Below are 21,318 nucleotides of genomic sequence, written 5' to 3'. Positions count from 1 at the left end.
TAGCTGTCACCTAGGTTCCAGAACTGCCCTACCCAAATTCAGTGCCATTCCACTTAGGTTAATCAACAATAATATCATGTGATAGCTAGTCCATATTCAAATTTTCCCATTTCTCAAAGTGCCCTAGAATCTAGTCATTATTTATGTATTGCTTTTGATTATCACATCTGTCTAATCTTAATCTAAAACTGTCCCGCACTTTTTTTTTTTTTTTTTTTTTTTTTTTGAGAAAGGTCAGATCTCTGATTGTCTTAGTGTGTCCCACATTCTGGATTTGTCAGATTATTTCTTTGTGTTGGTGTTAACTTAGTTCCTCTTTTCCTTATGTGTCCCGTTAACACATCTACTTCTCAGCATTGTGTTTTTTCAGGAACAGTTACAGGGCAATATTGTTGTAATGCCAAAGAAGTCTTGGCACTTAGCAGCTCTAATCAAACTTAGAATTTACCATTTTTTTTTCCTTAGGAGGCTAAGTAGCCTGATCCTATGACTAAGGTAATCAAGAATCTTATTCATAGTATTATTAGATTTCTTTTAGATTCTTAAAATTTCCCTCCTTTAAAAAAAATGGAGAGCCTTTCCATTCAGTTTGATGGGATTAAAACTAGCTGAAGTCAAGATTAAAAGATTGCTTTCTAATAAAAAATTAGTGTATAGCTATGACCCTAGAACTGCATTGTTCAGTAGGGTTACTGCTTGTGGCTACTGAATACTTGAGATGTGGCAAGTCTGAATTGAGATTTTATTAGGATGACAAAAAGGGTGTAAATAACCTCATTACTCATTTTTATATTGATCATAGCTTGAACTGATATTTTGGGTATACTGGGTAAAATGAAACACATTATTAAAATCAACTTCAGGTGCCTCGTTAGTACAGTAAGTAGCGCGTCAATCTCATAAAATCAACTTCACCTTTGTACTTTCTTAAATGTGGCTACCAGAAAGTGTACAAGTAATCAGTGGCTCACATTTGTGGCTCTTTATATTTCTTCTGCACAGCGCTGCTCTAGAAGTTCAAGGAGTGAGTTGTTCATCAGAAACTCTGTGAACAAGAATATGGTAAACAGTCTTTCTCACATATTAGACCCTTTTCCTGGTTTCTCAGCCTTTTAAGATGTTCTGCACGCTCTAATGTTGAATGAGCTTACCCTACCTACCTATTCTTTAGCGTGGCTGATGAGGTTAGCTTGAACGTAGCATCTCTTTGTCAGGATCCCGACCCTGGCCTTAGGAAAATAAAAAGCAAGTGAACAAAGCTTGGTGGAAGGAACCTGTGTGGACTTTAATTCTTTCTTCGGTGGTAATGAACACATCTGAACAGAAGCTTCGTAGTGAGGGAACGGGGCCTTCCGCCTCTCATCAGGGAATAGCCCTTTTCGTTGCGGGGACCTGAGTCTTGTCCTCCAGCGATGCTGCAATCTTTGAGTTGGTGCTTCTGTAGTATCTTTCTCCCTCATCCTCTACTTTTCTCCCCAGCTGAAAACAGATGGTCTTAACTTTTGTACTGAGTACTCTGTGGGACCATCACCAGAGAGATCATGGCTTCCAGATTTCCACTGAGTTCCTTAGAAGCCACCGGGGTTAAGCGCACGCTTCTGCACCTCACGGTCCTCTCCCTTCCTGCTCTAGCAGTCATCGTAGGAAGCCCTTGGACTGGGAAGCGAGCAGACCTGGGTTCCACTCTGAGCAGTGCCACTTGTTCTGGAATAAGATTCCTAACCTTTCTGAGCCTGTTTTTTTTTTGTTGTTGTTTTTTAAGACTTTATTTATTTATTAGAGATCACAAGTAGGCAGAGAAGCAGGCAGAGAGAGAGGGGGAAGCAGGCTCCCTGCTGAGCAGAGAGCCCCATGCGGGGCTCGATCCCAGGACCCTGGGATCATGACCTGAGCCGAAGGCAGAGGCTTTAACCCACTGAGCCACCCAGGCTCTTCTCTGAGCCTGTTTTTTAATCTGTTAAAGGGAACTAACCAGTAGCCTCAACCTTTGTGTAGAGCTTTTGAGGCACAATCTGACATATATAAGGTGTTCTGGCCCAGCTTGGGTCATTTAGAAGTTGTTAGATAGTCATGAAAATTCAGTTTGTTTGCATGAACAAAATATAGCCAGAGAAATTTAATGGCACTGAAAAAAGCACAAGGTGTGGGAAAGCTTCCAGATGTGCAAGCCCAATTCTGGGGATTTCGATGTATTATCAAAGAAATTAAATTTTAAATTTTAAATTTATTTCAAAGAAATTTTAAGAATTTCAAGGAAATTTTAAATGTACAATTTATTTCGAAGAAATAAATTTTAAGGATCTTGTCCTTTTAATATAGTTGTTGAAGAGGTCTTAGGATTCCTTTTATCTCTAGTGGATTGTTTTTTTAAGATTTTATTTATTTTACAGAGAGGATGAGTAGAGGCAGTGGGAGTGACAAGGAGAGGGAGAAGCAGGATCTCTGGCTGAGCAGGGAGCCCGATGCTCAGCTCAATCCCAGGACCCTGGGCTCATGACCTGAGCCAAAGAAAGACGCTTAACTGACTGAGCCACCCAGGTCCCCTTTGTAGTGGGTGTTTAAAATAGACTTCATTTTCAGTTTTTACTGACAAACGTCTGTGGCGTTTTTGTTTTTTGTTTTTTACTAGCTCCGAGGGTCTTTGCGTCTGTTAACAGAGATAAGGCCTGACATTTGTCATTCTGAATTTCAGTGATGGGAAGATTTAAATAGTTTAAACCTTGCTTTCTTTGGTTTTTTGGTTTTTAAAAAAACAATTACTGCTTTATTGAAAACATTTTATGAAGTAAATGTATATTTGGCAAAATGCTATTATACTTTTTTTGTATATAAAAGATCTTCTTAGCAAAATTGTTAAATTATTCATTTACATACCCATATGTTGGTTATTTAGTACAGTGACATTTTAATATTTTTGAACCTAGGGCATCTTCAATATCATAAATATGCATAAGGTAAGAGTGTGCCAGTAATTCCCCTTAGAAATTGTATTAATCATAAAATCTTCCAGTTTTTCAAAAGGAAGGAAAATCTTTCAGTCCTGTAAAGATTAAAAATAACACATTTGTTCAGCTTATAATTAGGCTTTTACAGTTGGTTTTTCACTGGCTGTTCAGTAAGGGAGCAGATTATAAAGATGTATTCTGCTTTATTCTTAATGTTTTATAAACTAGCTTGTGATAGTCAGGTTCCCTAGTGTGCTTTTTTCCTCATGTATTAAGTGTAATTCATCATATGGCCCCAAATTGGGGTTTATGTAACTTTTAAAGAGCAAAGCTAATGTTTTAGTGAGAAAAAAGTTCTCTTTTACTGAGAATATATTTGGATTTAAAAACTGTATCTGCATTTTATGAAAGCTTGTTATAGAAACTTTTACAACTTTGAGATAATTTTGATAGTCTGCTAAAAAAAACCCAGCTTCATTATTAGTAAAAATTAATCCTAGTATCAGAATAAAACATGCTACAGAAGAACTTCCTAATACCTTTTTTTAAAAAGGCTTTAACTTAAGGTGCAGAATTTGTGGCTTTAAAAGCTACATGTTAAAATGGGGGTAAGGTGTCTAGTGCTCACCTTGAGAGGGAAAGAATTCAAGGATTATAAATTAAGTGTCCCAGTATACCTTGGATACTGAAGAATGTTAGCTCTCAGAACTGGTCTTCACAAAACACTGATAATCTTCCAAATATTTTCTCTGTTAGCATAGGTGATGTAGATAGCATTAACAGTGGACTGTGTGACACATAAGTAAATTGATTGTCCTTAATGTCACACTTGGATGGTGTGATATTCCGGTTAATTGAGGCGCGGACCACTTGTAACGACACTGTATGGGTACGGTTGCATCTATGTAAAGTGTAGGTGCTATATGCCCTCCAGAATGTTTTGACTAATCTAACACTTGAGCGATCCAAAATTTCTGTCCAGCAGCCAGACCATTATCTGTAGTGTTACCACAGTTCAGCAGAAAACTCAAAGTTTATTTCTAATAACTTCAGCTACAGCCAGACAAATCTAGAGGAAAAAACAGAAATCTGCTTCTAACCCTCACTGAAGTACATGAGAAACATAAGCAGTGCTTTATTTGACAATACAAATGTTTGTTTGTTTGTTTGTTTGTTTTTACAAAGTCAGTAACCTAGATTTCAAATGTGAAATTTGGTTAGGGTTCCTAATAAGTTTGAGTTGTTTTTGAAGAAGTTTAAAATCCCCTTCGTATATTAAATAGTACTTACACAGCTATAAACTTGAAATTGTTTAAACTGACAGTCAGCTAGCTCACTTGCCCCTTGGAGTGAAAGCACAGAGAGGAGCGGGTTTTCTGGTAGAAGCTAGGTTATTAGGTTAAGCGGACTTTCACCGTTCACTTGGTGTCTTTTTCTGTATCTGTCTCCTTTTTACCTACCCCTCTTCCCCAGCCCCGTGGACTTGGATGATTGTAATTAACATGGGCAGAGTTCTTAAAAAATCACCCAAGGTGTTTTTCTCCTCAAGTCTTAAGCCCTTTATGTAGGGGAGTAGAGTGCTCTTGTTTTCTACCTTTGACTTGCATTCATCCCAGGTTCGTAGGTTCCTGGAGGGTGCGGTAGGTAATTCACGGTGTGCACTGCTGTTGGATTCCCCTGGGAGAGAGACTTTGGTGGGGGGTGTATGAAGCCGGCAGGAACCTAGTGAAAACAGGAGTTTACAAATTCAGTCTTGCTGGTTTTCCTTTTAAATAAAATAAATGGCTGAAGAAAACAAAGTTCTAGAATTGGAAATTAGCCACGCAGGAAGAGATGGAATACAGACAGCTATATTGACTTGTAGAAGGAGAAAGTTTTTTTAATGAACGGAAGAAAAAGGAGGGAGAGAGACCAAATGATAAGCAGAAATCGAACAAGATCGGAGAAGTTAGAAAATGGAGATGAGGTTAGCAGCAGGAGAGGAACAAAGGCAAATACTAAGATTTTAGGCCTTAAAGTTTTAATTCTCAGATTTAATATTTACTCAGAAAATGTTGCATGTGTCACAGGTAAGCCTTGCTCATTTAGAAGTTAGTTTTAGGATTAAACCTTTTTGGCTTTCCTTCTGTTTTACCATATTCTTAAATGAAATTACAGTATTTATGTAGTTGAAAATATTTCCATAAATAGGAAGAACTTTAGAATTTAGTTGTACTATCTAAATATAACTATAATGAAATAATACAGTGGACTTAAGGGGCTTTCTGGAAATCATTTTCTACCTTTTAGGCTTGTGCACACTTAATTTCTAGTGGTGTTCTATGACTTCGTTGAAATTGGAAGGAAATTAGACTTTCTGAGCATACTTATTTTTGAACTACATATTTTTCACTGTAGAAAAGTTGAAGGGATAGACCACTAACCAAATGGTGCTGAAACTTGTATTAGAGGGAGTATTACGTTGAGGAAAGGCCTCTCCCTTACCCCCGACTTACTCTGGTTTCTTGACTTCCGGAAGTTCTGTTCGGTTGCCTGCTTGAAGAAGAGTTAGGTAAATCCTTACTAAAATTTGTCTTTACCACTTGGTATTTGACTGCAATTACAGTATTACTGAGAGGATTTGTGCTTAGCAGGAACTGATTTTTTTATAGCCTTATCCTTGGTCGTTAACTCAGTTTTTCAGGACAAAGGGATTAATTAAAGGTATTTTGCACCTAGCTTTTTTGGTGATGATTTTAACATATATCAGTATAAGCTTCAGTTCTGAGCATGATTTTATAAAGAGACTTCTAATACTAGGGTAGATGCTTTTGTAATACAGCACATAAAGACTGCTCCATGTTTTGCTGAATATCAAAATAATATTAAATGTAGCTGTGGTTCCCAGAGGTATAATATGTTTTAGTAGATGCTTTGTTTCTGGATATTTCTTTTGAACCGATTGAATTATGGAGAGGGGATGATAAAACTGATAGCCAGGCCTGTCTTCCTTCCATATGACACCTTATACTCATCATTCTGAAAATTAGGTTAACATTTTGGGATATAGGAAGGGCCTTAGGTATCTTCATGCAACTGATTGTTTTTATAAGGAGAAAATATCTAAACCAGAGGCTTGTCCATAATCACAGTGACTTGGGGACTGTGTCAAGCCTAAGATCTGGGATCTTTAGTTTGGGGATTATTCTGGTCCCCAGTGGCACTTCCCACCCCCCACTGATTGATAAACTAATAAAAGGCGTGAGGTTTTGTTTAAGTATATTGGGCATTTGAAAAAAAACATTTTGAAAGGTGAAATAGCTGATAATATCTTAAATTGGCTGGCTGAAGGCCTAAAATAATTTTAGACTGTAGCCAGCTATTTTTTCTTTTTTTTTTTTTAAAGATTTTATTTATTTATCAGAGAGAGAGAGGGGGAGAGAGAGAGCACAGGCAGACAGAATGGCAGGCAGAGGCAGAGGGAGAAGCAGACTCCCTGCTGAGCAAGGAGCCCGATGTGGGACTCGATCCCAGGACACTGGGATCATGACCTGAGCCGAAGGCAGCTGCTTAACCAACTGAGCCACCCAGGCGTCCCATATTTTTTCTTAAATATTTTATTTTTTAGTAATTTCTCCACTCAGTGTGGGGCAGGAACTTCCGACTCAGAGATCAAGAGTCACATGCTTTACTGGCTGAGCCAGTTTTAGTAGATTTTTTAAATTGCAGATTTTTAATCAAACAAAAGTAGTAAGCTCTGTGGAAATGGCTGTTTTAGTTGTATCACCAATTCTGTTTTAATTCTCAAAATTCTCAAAATATATGAATTACCTTTACAAGATAAAAATTTAATGAATGGATGATGTAACATTTTGATAGTGGAGGGAGAAACATTTTGATAGTGGAATTTTTGGCCAGTGGTAATATCTAGCTATTATTTCTTCACCTGAGTATATATTTATAGGAACCACATTCCAATTTGATAATTTCTCACATTTTCTCCTTTATATGCACATACACAATTACATTAAAAGATCAGAGGAAGAAATGGCCAATTTAGGATTTTCAGATCACTGTTTTTGAGAGGTAACAAATTTAATTTTGTATTCAGTATAAGAGAAGATGCTTTTTTGTAATGCAGTTTTAAAGTATCAAAGTAAGAAAAGTAATATTGAATATATTCTAAGTATTAAGACAGCTTTTTTTAATCCTATGAAAGGATAAGGAAAGTTCTTTAGAATATGAAAGAAATGTCATTTTCCCCCATATCTTGCTTTTGGAAGTACCTGATCTACAGATAAACTGTTAGGTGGGGAGTGAATGATGGGAGAAATGCTTAAGGATGAGCCACGTGATTATTTTTTGATAGCTCCCTTTGTTAATGCATTCAAATGACTCCATTCATACAGCCCTCCACCTTTTGTTTTAAAGCAGAGTATCTGTAATTACTTTGTCCAGGATTATCAAAGAGGCATTAATTCCCCATTTCTTTGATGAAAGAAGAAACTAATTATAATTGTGCTTATTTGTATTATTTGGTTTCAGAGGAAAATTGTAGCCCTGGGAAAAGGGCAAGGTAGATCTAGAACTTTGAGTTGTGACAGAGAGGAGGAGCTAAATTTCTTTGGTTAGAAGATGTTCTTGGGTATAATCTACTATCTCCAAGACACAGCTTCCATTATTGGGGGCCCACAGGTAGAACAGGCTGGATAAAGATATGGAGCTGTGATGTGGATTTTAACAGAGTTGAAGTGACGTTTTAAATTCTTTGGAGCTGGAGTTTCAAAGGAAGACAACAGAATGGATGGAGGGAGAAAAGGACAAAGGGACCCAAAGGTTGGGTAGCAAATGAGACAGGAGAATGACTATAAGAAGTAGTTAAGCTGACTCCGTTTGATGGAATCTGTAAGAGCCTGGGTTTGGAATGTGGAAGGCTATCACACAGGCCGTGGTGCCTCGTCCTCATGTGACGCCAGGACCCCTCCGTGGCGCTCCTGATACGTGGTCCCACCTGGACTACCTCCACTGGCAGGAATGCTGACTCCAGAGGTGGCAGTCCTGGCTTGGGGAGAATAGGTACCCATACCCTTTTTACCGTAGTCCTTGTTAAAAAAAAAAAAAAAAAAAAAAAAGCCAAGTACAGACCTATATAGAACCCGAAAAAGGGCAACTGCATGTTGTATGTGTATACATATGTTTTCCTCTGAATATACTGCCAGCTGTATAAAAGAGTCCATTTTTATTTTTTGAGAATGTTACACTCTTCTGCAGTTTTTGTCACTTGACATTTGAACAGCTGTGTTCATGCGTGTGGATTAACCTCCTCCTTTTTAATGACTGCAGATGGTAAAGACTGCATACGAGAGTTCAAGCCAACCAGTGTCTTATTTGTGAGATATTTGAGTTGTCCTGGTTTCTGTGCTTCTAAAATAATGTAATGAACATCCATTATCTTGACAGTTCTAATTAGAAAGCTTTTCCCTATGCTGGCCCCCAAATCTTCCTTCTAACTTCCACTGACTGGTCCTGAAAACGGTTGCCATCTTTCTCGCGAGTTTTCTCTTGAGTTTAAACATTCCTTGTCAGTTTTACCATTTTTTCATATGGTTTGGATCCCTTTGCTGTCCGGGATGTGGTCCGCTTTGTGATGTCTAAATTGTAGTGATGGAACTCAGCCCTCTTAGCTGTGGTTTCACCAAATGGAGAGGGTGGGATTGTCTGTTTTAATTCAGTCCATGATTTTCTTCTCCCCTATCGCATTGTTAGTCTGTATTGAGGGTAGTCAGTTATAGCTTTCCATTGGAGTTTATGGATCCCTGGAGTATTTGACAAAAGCTGTGGACTTCCCACCCTCTCACTTTACTGTGCCCCCACCCCCTGCTCCCAGAATGCATTAACACAAGTATTTCTGTAGTTTTATGTGGTTCATGGGTCCCTGGTGTTTCTCTTTATCATTGGACTTGTTGATTACTTTGCCACATTCATAGGTTCTCTCATTCTCTGCCAGTTCTGTTACGTCCTCATTCAACTGGAAGTGGTCAAGGTTTGGCATTGCTGGGTGAGTCCATGCTGCCTCCCAGCGTGGAGCGCTTTCTTATCGCAAGTGATGTTTTTTAACAATACAGATCAGCCTCAGGCTAACCAGTCCGTAGTTTGGATGTCTGGCTTCTAGTACTTTCCCATTCATGATTCCACACAGATTACGAAAAGCAATTAAGCAGCCTTATCTGTGAAGCCTCTCAGGATCCCAGGATGTGATTTTGAGATCAAATGACTTGAATTTAATGAGAATATCTATCTAGTTTTTCTTTTTTTTTTTTCCTCAGCCATCTTGGATTTAAGTTTCTTCTTAGTCATTGTGTTTGATCTTCAGATTAGAAAGAAGAAAACATCCTAAGCCAAGAATGGAAATAAAATAGGAGAAGGCTATTTGTCTCTGTTACTATTACATTAACCACCCCATCCAGGAGGGGCTTCCCTTTTGCCTCTACTTCTTTTTACTCTAACCTCTAAGACGCCGTTTATTCATTTTCTGGCGCTTTGTAAAGTCACAGTTCATCCTGAGGCTTTAGCCTCGTTTACAATATGCTTACAGCTCCATTTCACCCTTTGTAATACTTGTTTTTTGTGGGTTGTTTTTTTTTTTTTTGTTTTTTTTTTTTTAACCATCTGTTGTAAGTGGTTTTTTAACATCTGAATTCCAGAAAGTTCTCTGTGCAGCACATCAGATTTTTTAGATACTTTCCCCTTTTCTTCCCCTCATCAGTGTGTTTTGCAATTATGCAGTCAGCATTATGCTTTTGAGAGCCTCCAAGCCTTCTTGAGCTTCTTTACACAGTTTCCGATCTTGGAATTGATCCTAATTTTCCTTTAAAAAACTTGAAATCTGCCTATCCAATATGTGCAACATTCCCCTTCCCTTCTCGATTTCCAAATGACATGGCTGCTTTCTATAAAGCTTCCTCCTCCTCGCATCTTACCAATCATGTTTTATTGGGGAGAATTAGGTCCAGAGTAACAGTTTCTCTCCTTTCTCCTCTTACTTTGGAAAGACTGAATTTTTATGCAGACCAAAAGTACATCATCAGACGCACTGACTTAAGCTGACACTTTTACAGATGTCCGCTGGTCAGTGATGGTAGCTAAGAATGGCTGTTTGTTGTACATTGCCACATGACAGGTACCATAGTCTCCTTTTCACATAGATGATCTTGCTTGTCTCCTGCCTTAGGGTTATGAGCCATAGGTACTAGTATTGTTTTCCCAGTAATACAGATGAGGAAATGGCTATAAGGATGTTGAGTTACTTGCCCAAGATCCCACAACTCCTGAGTGCCAAGGTTGGATATTTTCCTCTACTGGATTCTTAATCGGCTATCCTGGGCAGCTTGACGTGGTGCTTAATTACATTGCTGGAAGGGATTCTGTTACTTCAAAACCTGTGTAGCTCTCAGGCCACTGGCTGTGCACAGTAGGCACTTAAATATTTAATTTGAGGTTTCTGTTTCTGGTTGATTTCCAGGGTATTGCCTTTTAGCTCTTGCAATTAAGAAAAAGGTGAGGAAAAATGGGTGAGATACACCATTAGGCAATTCATAGAAGAAATGGAAAGACAAAAAAAGATGCTCGTTTTTCCTAAGCAAATGTGTATTTGATGGTTTTAAGAGACCCAGTTTTTAAATGGCAAGACTCTTTTTGTTTATAAATATGATACATAAAAAAGAATGCAGAGATGTTTGTGAAGTTTCAGAGATAATCATTATTAACGCAAGCGGGCATACACAAAATCTTATTCAGTTGAGCTACCAGTGTACAATTGCTTTTTTAAAAAACTGAATCTATTGTGAACATCGTTCCAGGTTAATAAACACTCAGTGATGATGGCGATATAGGTTTCCATTGTTTCTCATAAGTGATTGAAGCTCACTTCATTTCCTTTGTTCTGTACGTTTTTATATGTGAAGCAAAAGTAGAGGATGAGACTTCAGATCTATATTTTTTATTATTAGACTGCTTATTGAAATTACTTCTTTACCATTCATTATTTGATCTCTTCTACATTAGGTGTTTTGCTAGGAAGAGTGGGGTTGGATGTCCAGTCATTGTGATCCACGCAATTGATTCTTTGTTTCAAGAACCATTATACTATCTTTTCTTTGAGAAGGGTCATTAGGATAACTTGTTGAACATGTATGTTAAGTGTTTTAATAAATGAGTTTGTCATTTAAAGAGTTTTCTAATGAGTAGTGGAAGCTGTGCAGTAACCTCTTGGAAATAGCTTTGGAGCAAGACTGTCCTGGTGCAAGTTTCAGATCCCTGCTCTATCAGTTTTAGTCATGTAAACAATTTGGGCACGTCACTTAAGGGTCTACGCCTCAGTTTTTTCATCTTACAATTGATCCTCATTTTTTTAGAAAAATAGTGATGATTGTTACTCTCTTATGGGAGGAATAATTTAACTTGAGATATTACATGTAAAGCCTCAGTGAAGTATTGATATCCATTTTGTCTCTTTTACGCAGTAAGACAAGGAATTCTCAATCTTTTTTTGTGCTGTTTACTCTTTCGCTACCCTGGTGAAACCCACGGAAGGACCCCTTCTCAGAATAATGATATTAAAGCCATAAAGTTCAGTGATTGGGATTACAAAGGAAGCCAATTATATTGAAAGACAGTTACCAAAATACTTAAAACACATTTGTGGTCCTTTCTGTTTCAGACTTTCTTGGGACCGAGGTGGGGAATGAATGAGAAAGATAGGGCAGAGGGAGGAAAAGGAAGCTCCTAAGTAAATGCCTGGTGCTGGCTCCCTCCCAAGCAGTCCCCCTGGATCCCCCACGGGTGCCTGGACCTCGCCATGTCCGTGTCCTCTCAGCAGCTCAGATGGATCACCAGTGAAGTGGAATGCTTCTCCTGTGTCCCTTAGTGACAGCACTCTCCCGAGCACCTCAAGTCTAAATTCTCCGATCAGTCAGAGTCCTCGCTTTGGGAACCTATCCCTACTTCACGTCAGTCATGCACTTGTGCCCGTTTTCTCTCTCAATATCTGATTTTCCCGTCGACATGGGAGACTCTCAACTCATCCTTGTCATTATGACACGGGCTTTTTCTTCGTGGTTGTCCAGCTTCCTACCTCTTCCACGAGGCAGCCTGTCTTTTGGGCCGGTTTGGTATGTTCCCTGTCTTCACATCTGCAGCACTCACAGATGGGCTGTGCGCTCTCGTTCCCAGCCGCCAACCGCCTCATTCGCTTGTTGGCAAATCTGTGTCTATTTTCATTTCCCCAAACATATTCGAAGTTCTTTGAGGAAACAGACCCCATCTTATACTTAACATTTTTGTCTCCCTATGGAACTTAGCACAGTACTTAAAAGTGCTTCATAAGATTTTGGTTAAAAAAGAAAATCCTCACAATGATGTAGTTCCAGCTCCAAAAACAAAAAGGAAAAAAATTGGACCTTGTCACCTGCTTGATGGTTGTAGGAGCTGCTGATATCCGACCAAGTCTTTATAGCAAAAACCTACTGAGAATTTTGCATCTTCTAAAATTTTTACTAACTCACTAACTTGATTGCCCAAGTTATTCAGTCATGGTTACTCTTACAGTGTTCCTTGTGGTTAAGGAAACCATGGCCGTGACTCCCTCTACTGTGAAACCTCTGTTTGTCCTCATAATCACCACTTATATCCCAGGGCCTGATACAGAATAGATGATCAGTATATTTTGCTAGAGGAATTTAGCTTGTGCCTGGAAAATAGCTTGTTTACTTTGAAAGGCTTGGGACTGTGCATAGATTATTATAAAAACAAATATATAATAGCTTTGTTTAAAAAAAAGTATGTGATCTTAACAAGAAAAGCAGTTTTAGTACAGCAAGCCTTAGATCATACACTAGCCTCCTTAGTTGGCTTTGATATATTTTTTTTTTTTTGCCATTGATGTTCTTTCTTTTGGTTAAATTATTTTACTTGTATTCTTAGGTTAAGACATCCGAATTTTATAGATACTCCCGACAGCTGCGCTATGAAGTTGACCAAGCATTGAATTACTTTCAGAACGTTCACCAGCAGCCTTTGTTGGACATGAAATCCAGCCGCATCCGCTCTGCCAAACCCCAAACTACAGTATTCCGAGGAATGATTGGACATAGCATGGTTAACAGTAAAATCCTTCTCTTAAAGAAGCCAAGAGTCTGGTGGGAGCTGGAGGGCCCGCAGGTTCCTCTGCGCCCGGACTGCCTTGCTATCGTCAATAACTTCGTGTTCTTGTTGGGCGGGGAAGAACTGGGCCCAGATGGCGAATTCCATGCTTCTTCCAAAGTGTTCAGGTATGACCCGAGGCAGAACTCTTGGCTCCGGATGGCAGACATGTCAGTGCCACGTTCAGAGTTTGCAGTTGGTGTTATTGGGAAGTTTATTTATGCCGTAGCTGGCAGAACCAGAGATGAGACTTTCTATTCAACCGAGAGATACGACATCACCAATGATAAATGGGAATTCGTGGATCCTTATCCAGTTAACAAATACGGACATGAAGGGACAGTGCTCAACAACAAGTTGTTTATCACCGGTGGAATCACCTCATCTTCCACCTCCAAACAAGTGTGCGTGTTCGACCCCAGTAAAGAAGGGACCATAGAACAGCGGACCAGAAGAACGCAAGTGGTTACCAACTGTTGGGAGAATAAGAGCAAAATGAATTACGCAAGATGCTTTCACAAGATGATTTCTTACAACGGCAAGCTTTATGTCTTCGGTGGTGTCTGTGTGATCTTGAGAGCCTCTTTTGAGTCTCAGGGATGCCCTTCCACAGAAGTGTACAACCCAGAGACTGATCAGTGGACCATCTTGGCATCCATGCCAATTGGCAGAAGTGGCCATGGTGTGACTGTGCTGGACAAACAAATAATGGTTCTCGGAGGCCTTTGCTACAACGGTCATTACAGCGATTCCATCCTTACTTTTGATCCAGAAGAAAACAAGTGGAAGGAAGATGAGTACCCGCGGATGCCCTGCAAGCTGGATGGTTTACAAGTGTGCAACCTGCACTTCCCGGAATATATACTGGACGAGGTCAGGCGTTGCAACTAATGACATCTTTCTCCCTTTAAAAAAAAAGCCAAACAAAAGATTTGTTTGTGACGAAGTAGTTAATTAAAAAAAGTGAAGAAAAACCTCACCAGTTTTACTATCAAAGCCATTGGTCTAGTATCGTAAAAAAATTTTCATTCTGTGCTAGCATCCGTATTTTTTTTCTTTTTAGTGGCCTCAGACTCATGCAATAAGTTCATTCTAAGCGCTAGCTCTTGAAACTACTTCCAGAAGCAGTTTAATAGAGTGATCCACTTATCTGGGAAGTTGATTTTGTGCTTTAAACATTTCTTTCAGATGTCAGCGTAGGAGTCCTGCATCTTCTAAGAGAAGACCTGATAAGTGTCACTGGATGTAATTTCGGTTCCTATCTCGATCTGAAATCTTTTGGAACGTTTCAGTGTATTACAGTCTGTTAGACCTTTTGGTTTTATAATTTAAGTTTAAAACTCTTGACCTTTTTGCATGGCTTTTTGCTGAAAATGCAAAAATATAAATTTTCTACAAAATTAACTTTTTTATATTCAAAACACTATTTCTAAGCTGCCTTCTCTTATCTGCATTGTGTTAGTGAAAGCATATCCATACTTGCATACATCTTATGAACATATAAGGCACATCTCCTTTTATGCGTGGTTAGGATTCTATATTTTTAAGCTAGTGCACTTGCACACACGGTTTGCCATACTTGTTGAATTTTAGATGTAACGTCTTTTCGTGTATTAACATTTTTAGAAAGTTAAAATAACTGGAGTCCTCATTGGTATCAAAGTAGCCTATCTTCAGTCCATACTGATTCAGTAATACTGGAACTCCGTGTATTCCTGAAACATGTATGGATTTCTGAAAACTAACATTTTATATTTTCTTTTCAAAAGTAAACGTTAGTGTTCCTTATTCAATGTATGTCTTCTTTTTGAAAATGTTTTTCTTTGCAGTCTGTTTAACGTTCCCCTGTTTTTAGTGAGAGTCGGAGTGGTAGACGCAGCCCGGGCCTTGCGGCGTGCAAGCACTTTTAAAGAGCATTTAGGTCATACCAGACTCCTAAATAGAGGCCCCTTAAAAGTAAGTGCAACTCCCATTCTTTACACTCAGTAAGGCCGCTGCGTCTGTTATTGAATGGAAAGTAGCAACTCGTGGAAAATTTGAGCTCATTTTTGATGTAGAGGTAAGAAACAGAATTATAATCTTACTGGTCATATCTACTTGTTTATTTAGTACAGAATACTTAGTGGCACCGGGGATGTAAGCCCCCAGCCTTTGTTTTATTTACTGAAAGCTACTAGCATGAAGGATAGTAACCTCAAAGTTCAGAACAGATCAAGAATAACTGTTTAAAAGCATTTATAGTAAGTGTTGTAGGATTAGCCGCGCACCTTTCAACTCTTTAAACTCAGAAGGAAGAACAAGATTAAGCAAGAATAACCAGGGAGTGGATCATTCACATGGATGCCATTTTCTCCTGAGTAGAGTCTATATCTGATACAGACTAGTTCTACACTGGCAAAACTTGCCAGGTCTTAGGATATTGGTGCAATATTGCAATGCCTTCTTCTATGGCTGTTGTATAAATTTTCTAGTTTCACTTTTTTTTTTTTTTTTGCTGCTGCCACCACTGAACACAAAATGGAAGGGTGAAGTCACGGAAATGTGAAGACTTTTGGGTTTTTTTTTTTTTTTTTTTTTTTTTTTTTTGGTTTTTTTTTTTTGGTTTTTTTTTTTTTGGTTTTTTTTTTGGTTTTTGCAATTAGATAACTATGAAAAGAACGCCTGATTTTAAAACTCCAAAACCGGAGACATTTGAGTTTAAGAAACAGTCAGGTACACAAGTAGTTTTTGGAAAGAGAAAACATTGGCGTTGGTTTTAGAAATCAAGTTAATGATATTCTTTTGTATATGAGACTTAAATTTTTATTAAGTGGTTCTGTCATTTACTTTCACTTTCTTAAAACGGAATTCAGTATCTTGTTGGCCATAGTAATATGAGTAAAAGTCTTTTTCTACCTTTTAAAAAGCATTTTAAATCATTTTACTTTTGAAAGTTAGGCATTAGGTTAGCCATTTAATTCTTTTTCTAATACATTAGTTGGTTTAATGTTTTGTGTGTGTGCTGTCTTGCTTTAAAGAAAATAACAATAATAACGTCTTCATTATTTTCCTCATCGTTGTCTTTTGCTGGAAAAAATCGAGACAGGGTACCCCATCAGGCTTTTATACGTCACACACCAGTGGTGGTTCTCTTTAATTGCTTAGGTATGACTTCATAGCCCCAGTTAGGGTAAAGTCTGGGCGAACAGTTGCATATTCTTGGTCTCCATTCTCAAGACACAAGACCAAGATCAAAGTTCACATTTTAGAAAATGTCTGAAATCTTAACTTGAACTAACTCTGGGTTCAGCTTCACACATAAGTCATGTCTGACCTGATGTTAGCTGTAATCAGTTTTGAGCTTTAAGAATAGTTGCTATTGCTTGGGTTCTGAATGTATTGAGAAAACTCACCTGTTTATATGTAGTGCTAATATAGGTTATTTTAAATCCATGATTAACTTACATTCCCTTTTAAAATTGTGGTTTAATTGTTGAAAGAGATTTATTTTTGTTATACTAAACTATGGAAAATTTTTCCATAGAATTTTTTTCAAGTTTATTTTTTGTGTGCTTCATTTGGAACCATTTTTGTTAATCTACATTGTATGTGCTCAAAATAGTTTTTTTTTTAATTCAGTCAGATTGGAAACTATACAGTGTAACTGTTGTGATCCTTGTGTGTTTTCACTTTACATTTTAAACGGCAGACTTTACAAAAATAGCCGATTTTCATTAATTACATCTTAATTAGAAATGTTTGTTCTCCATATCTTTGACCCTCTCAGTTTCGATTTTAGTCTGCTTAAAGAAAATCCTTGCACTACAGCCATTTCATAAAATCCAAGATTCTCACATTGAAGGTTTTATATTGGAAGAAATACTACTGGTTTTTAAAAAAAGCAAAGCTTAATTAATAGAACTATTAGCTTTTCTTGAGACAGCATTCTGTGTGTCCTCATTACTCTGCTCTGTGTGTGTGTTACTCTAATTTGTGAAATATTGACTGAGCCCTTCACTTATCTTTTCTAAAGCAGCACCTTTGGACACCTCATTCTGGGAAGCCTGCTCGAGTCATAGTAAAGGACACACACATTTGTGTGAGGAGAAGTGGTAAAAATGGAGAGTTTTGTCTTAATTACATGAAACTAAGCTTTAAAATATTTTATAACAAATTATTTGAGCTGCATAATCTAAACATGTCAAACGTTCAGTGGGACTATTTTTATATATGTATATGTGGTTGTAGGTCATAACATTTCAGTTTATAATATAAATTGATATTTCAGTTTATAAGCTATCTCAGAAAAGACTAGCTCTTTTGAGAATACATAATTTAAAGTTTTAGACTGAAGTAAAACACAACATAGATAATAGTGTAAATTAGGTATAACTGAGGGCTATATGGCAGTAAAACTGCTAGTGCCATTTTTCTTTTTTGCCTATTACACATTTTTGATTTTTTTTTTTTGTACTCTGAACATTTTTAGGGAACATATGTTTGTTCAATCAGATTAGAGTTGGTTTGGGAATAAATATCTTCTAAAAAGAGATTTATCTTTAAAATGAAAGTCCTGAAAAATTAGTTTATTGAGAGTTTATAAAGTCAAATATTCAATAGACATAGACTGGAATCAGTAAGCTCGTGGAAGTCCTAGCCTTTTAGTACATGTACCCGTGTAACTTCGGTGTTACGTGAGCAACACCGAGAGAATGCCATCAGCTTGCTTTGTTCCCCCTCGATATTCTTGGATTTTCTTTTTACATCTTTGGGAACAACTGCATTAAAAACTTTATCTATCAGTGTGTCAGTAAGGATTAGGTGTTCGCTTTCTGAAGGAGAGTTACAGTGAGGTGGTCAGAGAGGTTATTTTCTACCTAACTTGTATATGCCCTCTACCTCTTGGGCATCCTTTGTCTATAGAAAAATATTTTGACCTTTAGGTACATTTTGGGCCAGTAGTCAAATAATCCTAGGGCCGATTTAAAAATCTTAGAATAATTTAAGGTTTGCCTTTTATACCTGTTTTGAAAGCCTTTACATTTTTGTCAGGTAATTTTTCCCAAGCCGTGAATATAATCTATTCAAACATGTTTATGCTATCCATTCTGTTTTTAAATTGAAAAAAAAAATGTTAAAAGTGTTTATGAAGAAAAGTTTAAATAAAATATTTTTAATCTTTAAAATAGATTTTTCTCTTATTATTTGCTATCTTTATGCAACCCATCACTTTCAGAGTCACTCAGGACTTGATTAACAGTATACATTTTGTTTTCCTTCAGTGTGCCAAGGAAGTGCCACAAAAATGGGATTTCTACCAGTGCTTTCAGCCACAGATTCAAATGAGTGCATTAGAGTGAAATTATTTACACTTACATGCAGTGGAAATTTTATAATGAAGCCAAGTAATTAAAGTTCCACTAACGCAGTTTTGCAGAATGGAAATGTAGTGTGGTGGTTTTGTAGGTTTCCTTTAGCATTTGTGATTGATTGTTCTTAAATGTGTTTCTGAGGTTAGTGAATAGGCAGAAACGAAGCTAGCTACATCACAGGCCCTTGGGTGTACATAGGCCCGTGTGTGCCTTCTTTAAAATGGACTCCTGAGAAATCTCAGCAGGATTCCCTGGATCCTGGCCTCATGCCACCCTTCCAGCTTCTTTCTCTCTGTCACTTCCCGCACTCCATTCTCTTGTGATCTGTTAGTTTCCAGCCTCAAATTACTTGCCTTCTTTCCCCTTCCCTGCTTGCGAAATCCACTTATTTTCCCACCTCAACTCAGATGCTCTCCTCTTTTCCCGAAGCCTGGGTTATATCTTCCATTGGATTAATTGCCTCTTCTACACTCAGCATATTCATAACTCTTCATTTCATTTTCATAATAGTTGGGTAGAATTCTCCCCCCCCCAACGACATCATAGCCTCCGTGGACGAAAGGATCTTTTATTTCTCTTCATACGTTCACATCTAGCATGACACTTTCTGTGGCCCACAGGCGCAGAGCTAAATAAATGTTGCAGCGCATGACAGATGCCGTCTGAGCTCCAGGCACGTGCTGTAGGCGTTTGGAAGAGGGAGATGCAGTTCCCGCCAGTTTTGTCTGTTGCTTAGTCTCTGCAGCCCTTGCCCTTGCCTTCCACACCTATGGCTTCAACAACCTTCTATCCTGAAACCTGTCAAATCTGTGTCTCAACCCAGAGTCCCACCCATCTCCTGAATGTCTTGTACACGTTCTGTCAGAATTTCAAACCCAACAAGTGCAAACCTGAATGCATTAACTCCTTCCCAAACACCTGCCCCTTGTCCTGTGTTCCCTCGGTTATGTGGCTGTACCAGTGCCTGGTATTGTTCAAGTCAGAAGCCTAGGAATGGTCTACCACTCCCTCTGTCCGCTTCGCCCCAGCATCTTGGCTCATTCAGGCCCTCATTATTCTTGCTGGCCGCCTGGAGCTGGCTTTCTGATCTACCTCCATGATCACTGCTGCCAGAGGGAGCTTCTGAAGCATAGACCATCCTGAGATTCAACAGCCTTTCATAATCTCCCTTCACTCTGAGAATAAGATCCAAACCCCACAGGGTGCCACACAAAACCCTTCGTGTTTTGCTACCTTTGTACCTGTCCAGTCTTCTACACCCCACATTCTAGCTACGTAAGCAACTTGGAGTCCCCAGAATACACTGTTCCCTGTGGCTCTCTGCCTCTGCACATGCTCTTCTCCTTTGCCTGTCCTGGCCACGCCTTCTTTGGCCTGCAAGAACCAGCCTGGACATCATGGCCTTTGTCAGGTCTCCTTGTACACCCTGGTCCAGGTTAACTGTGCCATTGGCCTTACCACAGCACCTTGTGGACACCCCCAGCCTGCCTCTTCTGACACATCCGGCTTGTAACTCTTTTCTGTCTCACCCTTAACTGTACTCCTTGATGGTGTCTTTATTTTTCAAAAGTCTGACAAGCCAGGCACATGGGAAGGCCTCCTTAAAAAAACAAAAACAAAGTTGGAAGGTTACCAATGAAATGCTCCTGGTGAGGAGGGGCAGCTGTATTAGCTTGATTGTCTGCTGAAATAGACCTCCCTGAGGGATTTCCTCCATTCATTTCCACTAGCACCGGTCCCTTTAGAAGGTTAATGCATATAGCTTTCATAGTTGTGAACATACTTCTTCCCTTAACATCTCAGTATGTCTGATCCAAGTGGAAATTTTCAAGTAAAACACACCAAAGGGTGTCTCAAAGATCACTAATACTTTGAAATTCTCTGTGGAGGAAAAATGTGTTCGTTGGTCACAATTATGTTGAGAAAACACTATATATTTTTTCTTTCTAGAGAGTCTCAACAAACAGCATATTAAAAGCTCTGAGAAGTCCTGACGTTAACTTCTTTTGATTTTGTTTAGCTTAGTGTGAACCAATGTTGGCCACAGAGCTCTTTTTGGTGGTTTTTTTTTTCATGGAATGTATATGATCATTGAATATTCTTGAAAAAGCCTGCCTAAAAACTAACTGGAAGAAAATAAGTACAGAGGGCCACTAGTTGAGGTGCTCTGGTCTGTACAATTGGACTTCTTCCTGCAGATCCAGTTAGTTTCCAGGCTGAAGTCAACATTTTGCCAAGGTGACATTACCCTGGGGATTTGACAACCCAAGGAAGGTCCCACTGTCTCCCCCAAGGAGTAAGATGAATTTGTATAATTAATCTGTACAACTTATGTGGTTTACAGAGCAGGACTTCCGGAGTGGCCAGTTAAGGAGCTCAGCAGATCCTATCCCTAAAAATCAAAACTAAACAAACCTGTCCCAAAAAATGGAGACTCGGGAAATTGGTCAAAAGCATACAACAAATGGGAGGCACATTTATTCAAGGATATGGGCAGAACTGCTCTAAGTGGTGTTATGATGGGAGTCTGTGGTATTTCAGCCAGGGCAGTCCCATCTCCGCTCCCCTTCCCCTAGCTACACGGCACAAAGGTTCTCCCGGGGCCCTTAGGGGGGCCTGCCTTTATCTGGAGCATGAACAAGCCCGTGTCATTGCTGACAACACCGCAGCCAGCCTGAAGTCTCAATAGTGCTTGGTTTTAGCAATAGACTGGCAGACAGACCAGCCAGAAATTGAACAGACCTTGGGAATGAGCCTACTTTATCCCTTGGTGGTCCAAAAGGCTGTGTTCATGGACAAGGCTGCGTGCACCTAAGGGGAGACCTTAGAGGACCCTAGCAAGC

General features: G+C 38.8%; 1 protein-coding gene across 2 annotated transcripts in view; it reads left to right on the top strand.

Annotated features, from left to right (window-relative positions):
- KLHL15 (kelch like family member 15) overlaps window positions 1–18,289 on the top strand; it is a 34,839-nt gene extending 16,550 nt beyond the window's left edge. Inside the window, exons 4-5 of one of the 2 annotated variants that reach the window (XM_045089413.1) lie at window positions 12,906–13,997; window positions 14,313–18,289. In XM_045089413.1, the coding sequence (XP_044945348.1) occupies window positions 12,906–13,997; window positions 14,313–14,324 (1,104 nt within the window). In that variant the 3' untranslated portion in view covers window positions 14,325–18,289. Of the gene's footprint in view, window positions 1–12,905 lie in introns of both variants that reach the window. The other variant, XM_004769162.3, reaches the window with a different exon arrangement.
- The last annotated feature ends 3,029 nt before the right edge of the window (window positions 18,290–21,318 follow it).

Source organism: Mustela putorius, unplaced genomic scaffold (genome assembly GCF_011764305.1).
Source record: "Mustela putorius furo isolate JIRA1106 unplaced genomic scaffold, ASM1176430v1.1 tig00003836_pilon_pilon_pilon, whole genome shotgun sequence".
NCBI classification, from domain to species: Eukaryota; Metazoa; Chordata; class Mammalia; order Carnivora; family Mustelidae; genus Mustela; species Mustela putorius.
This window is presented reverse-complemented; position numbering and strand designations above follow the sequence as displayed.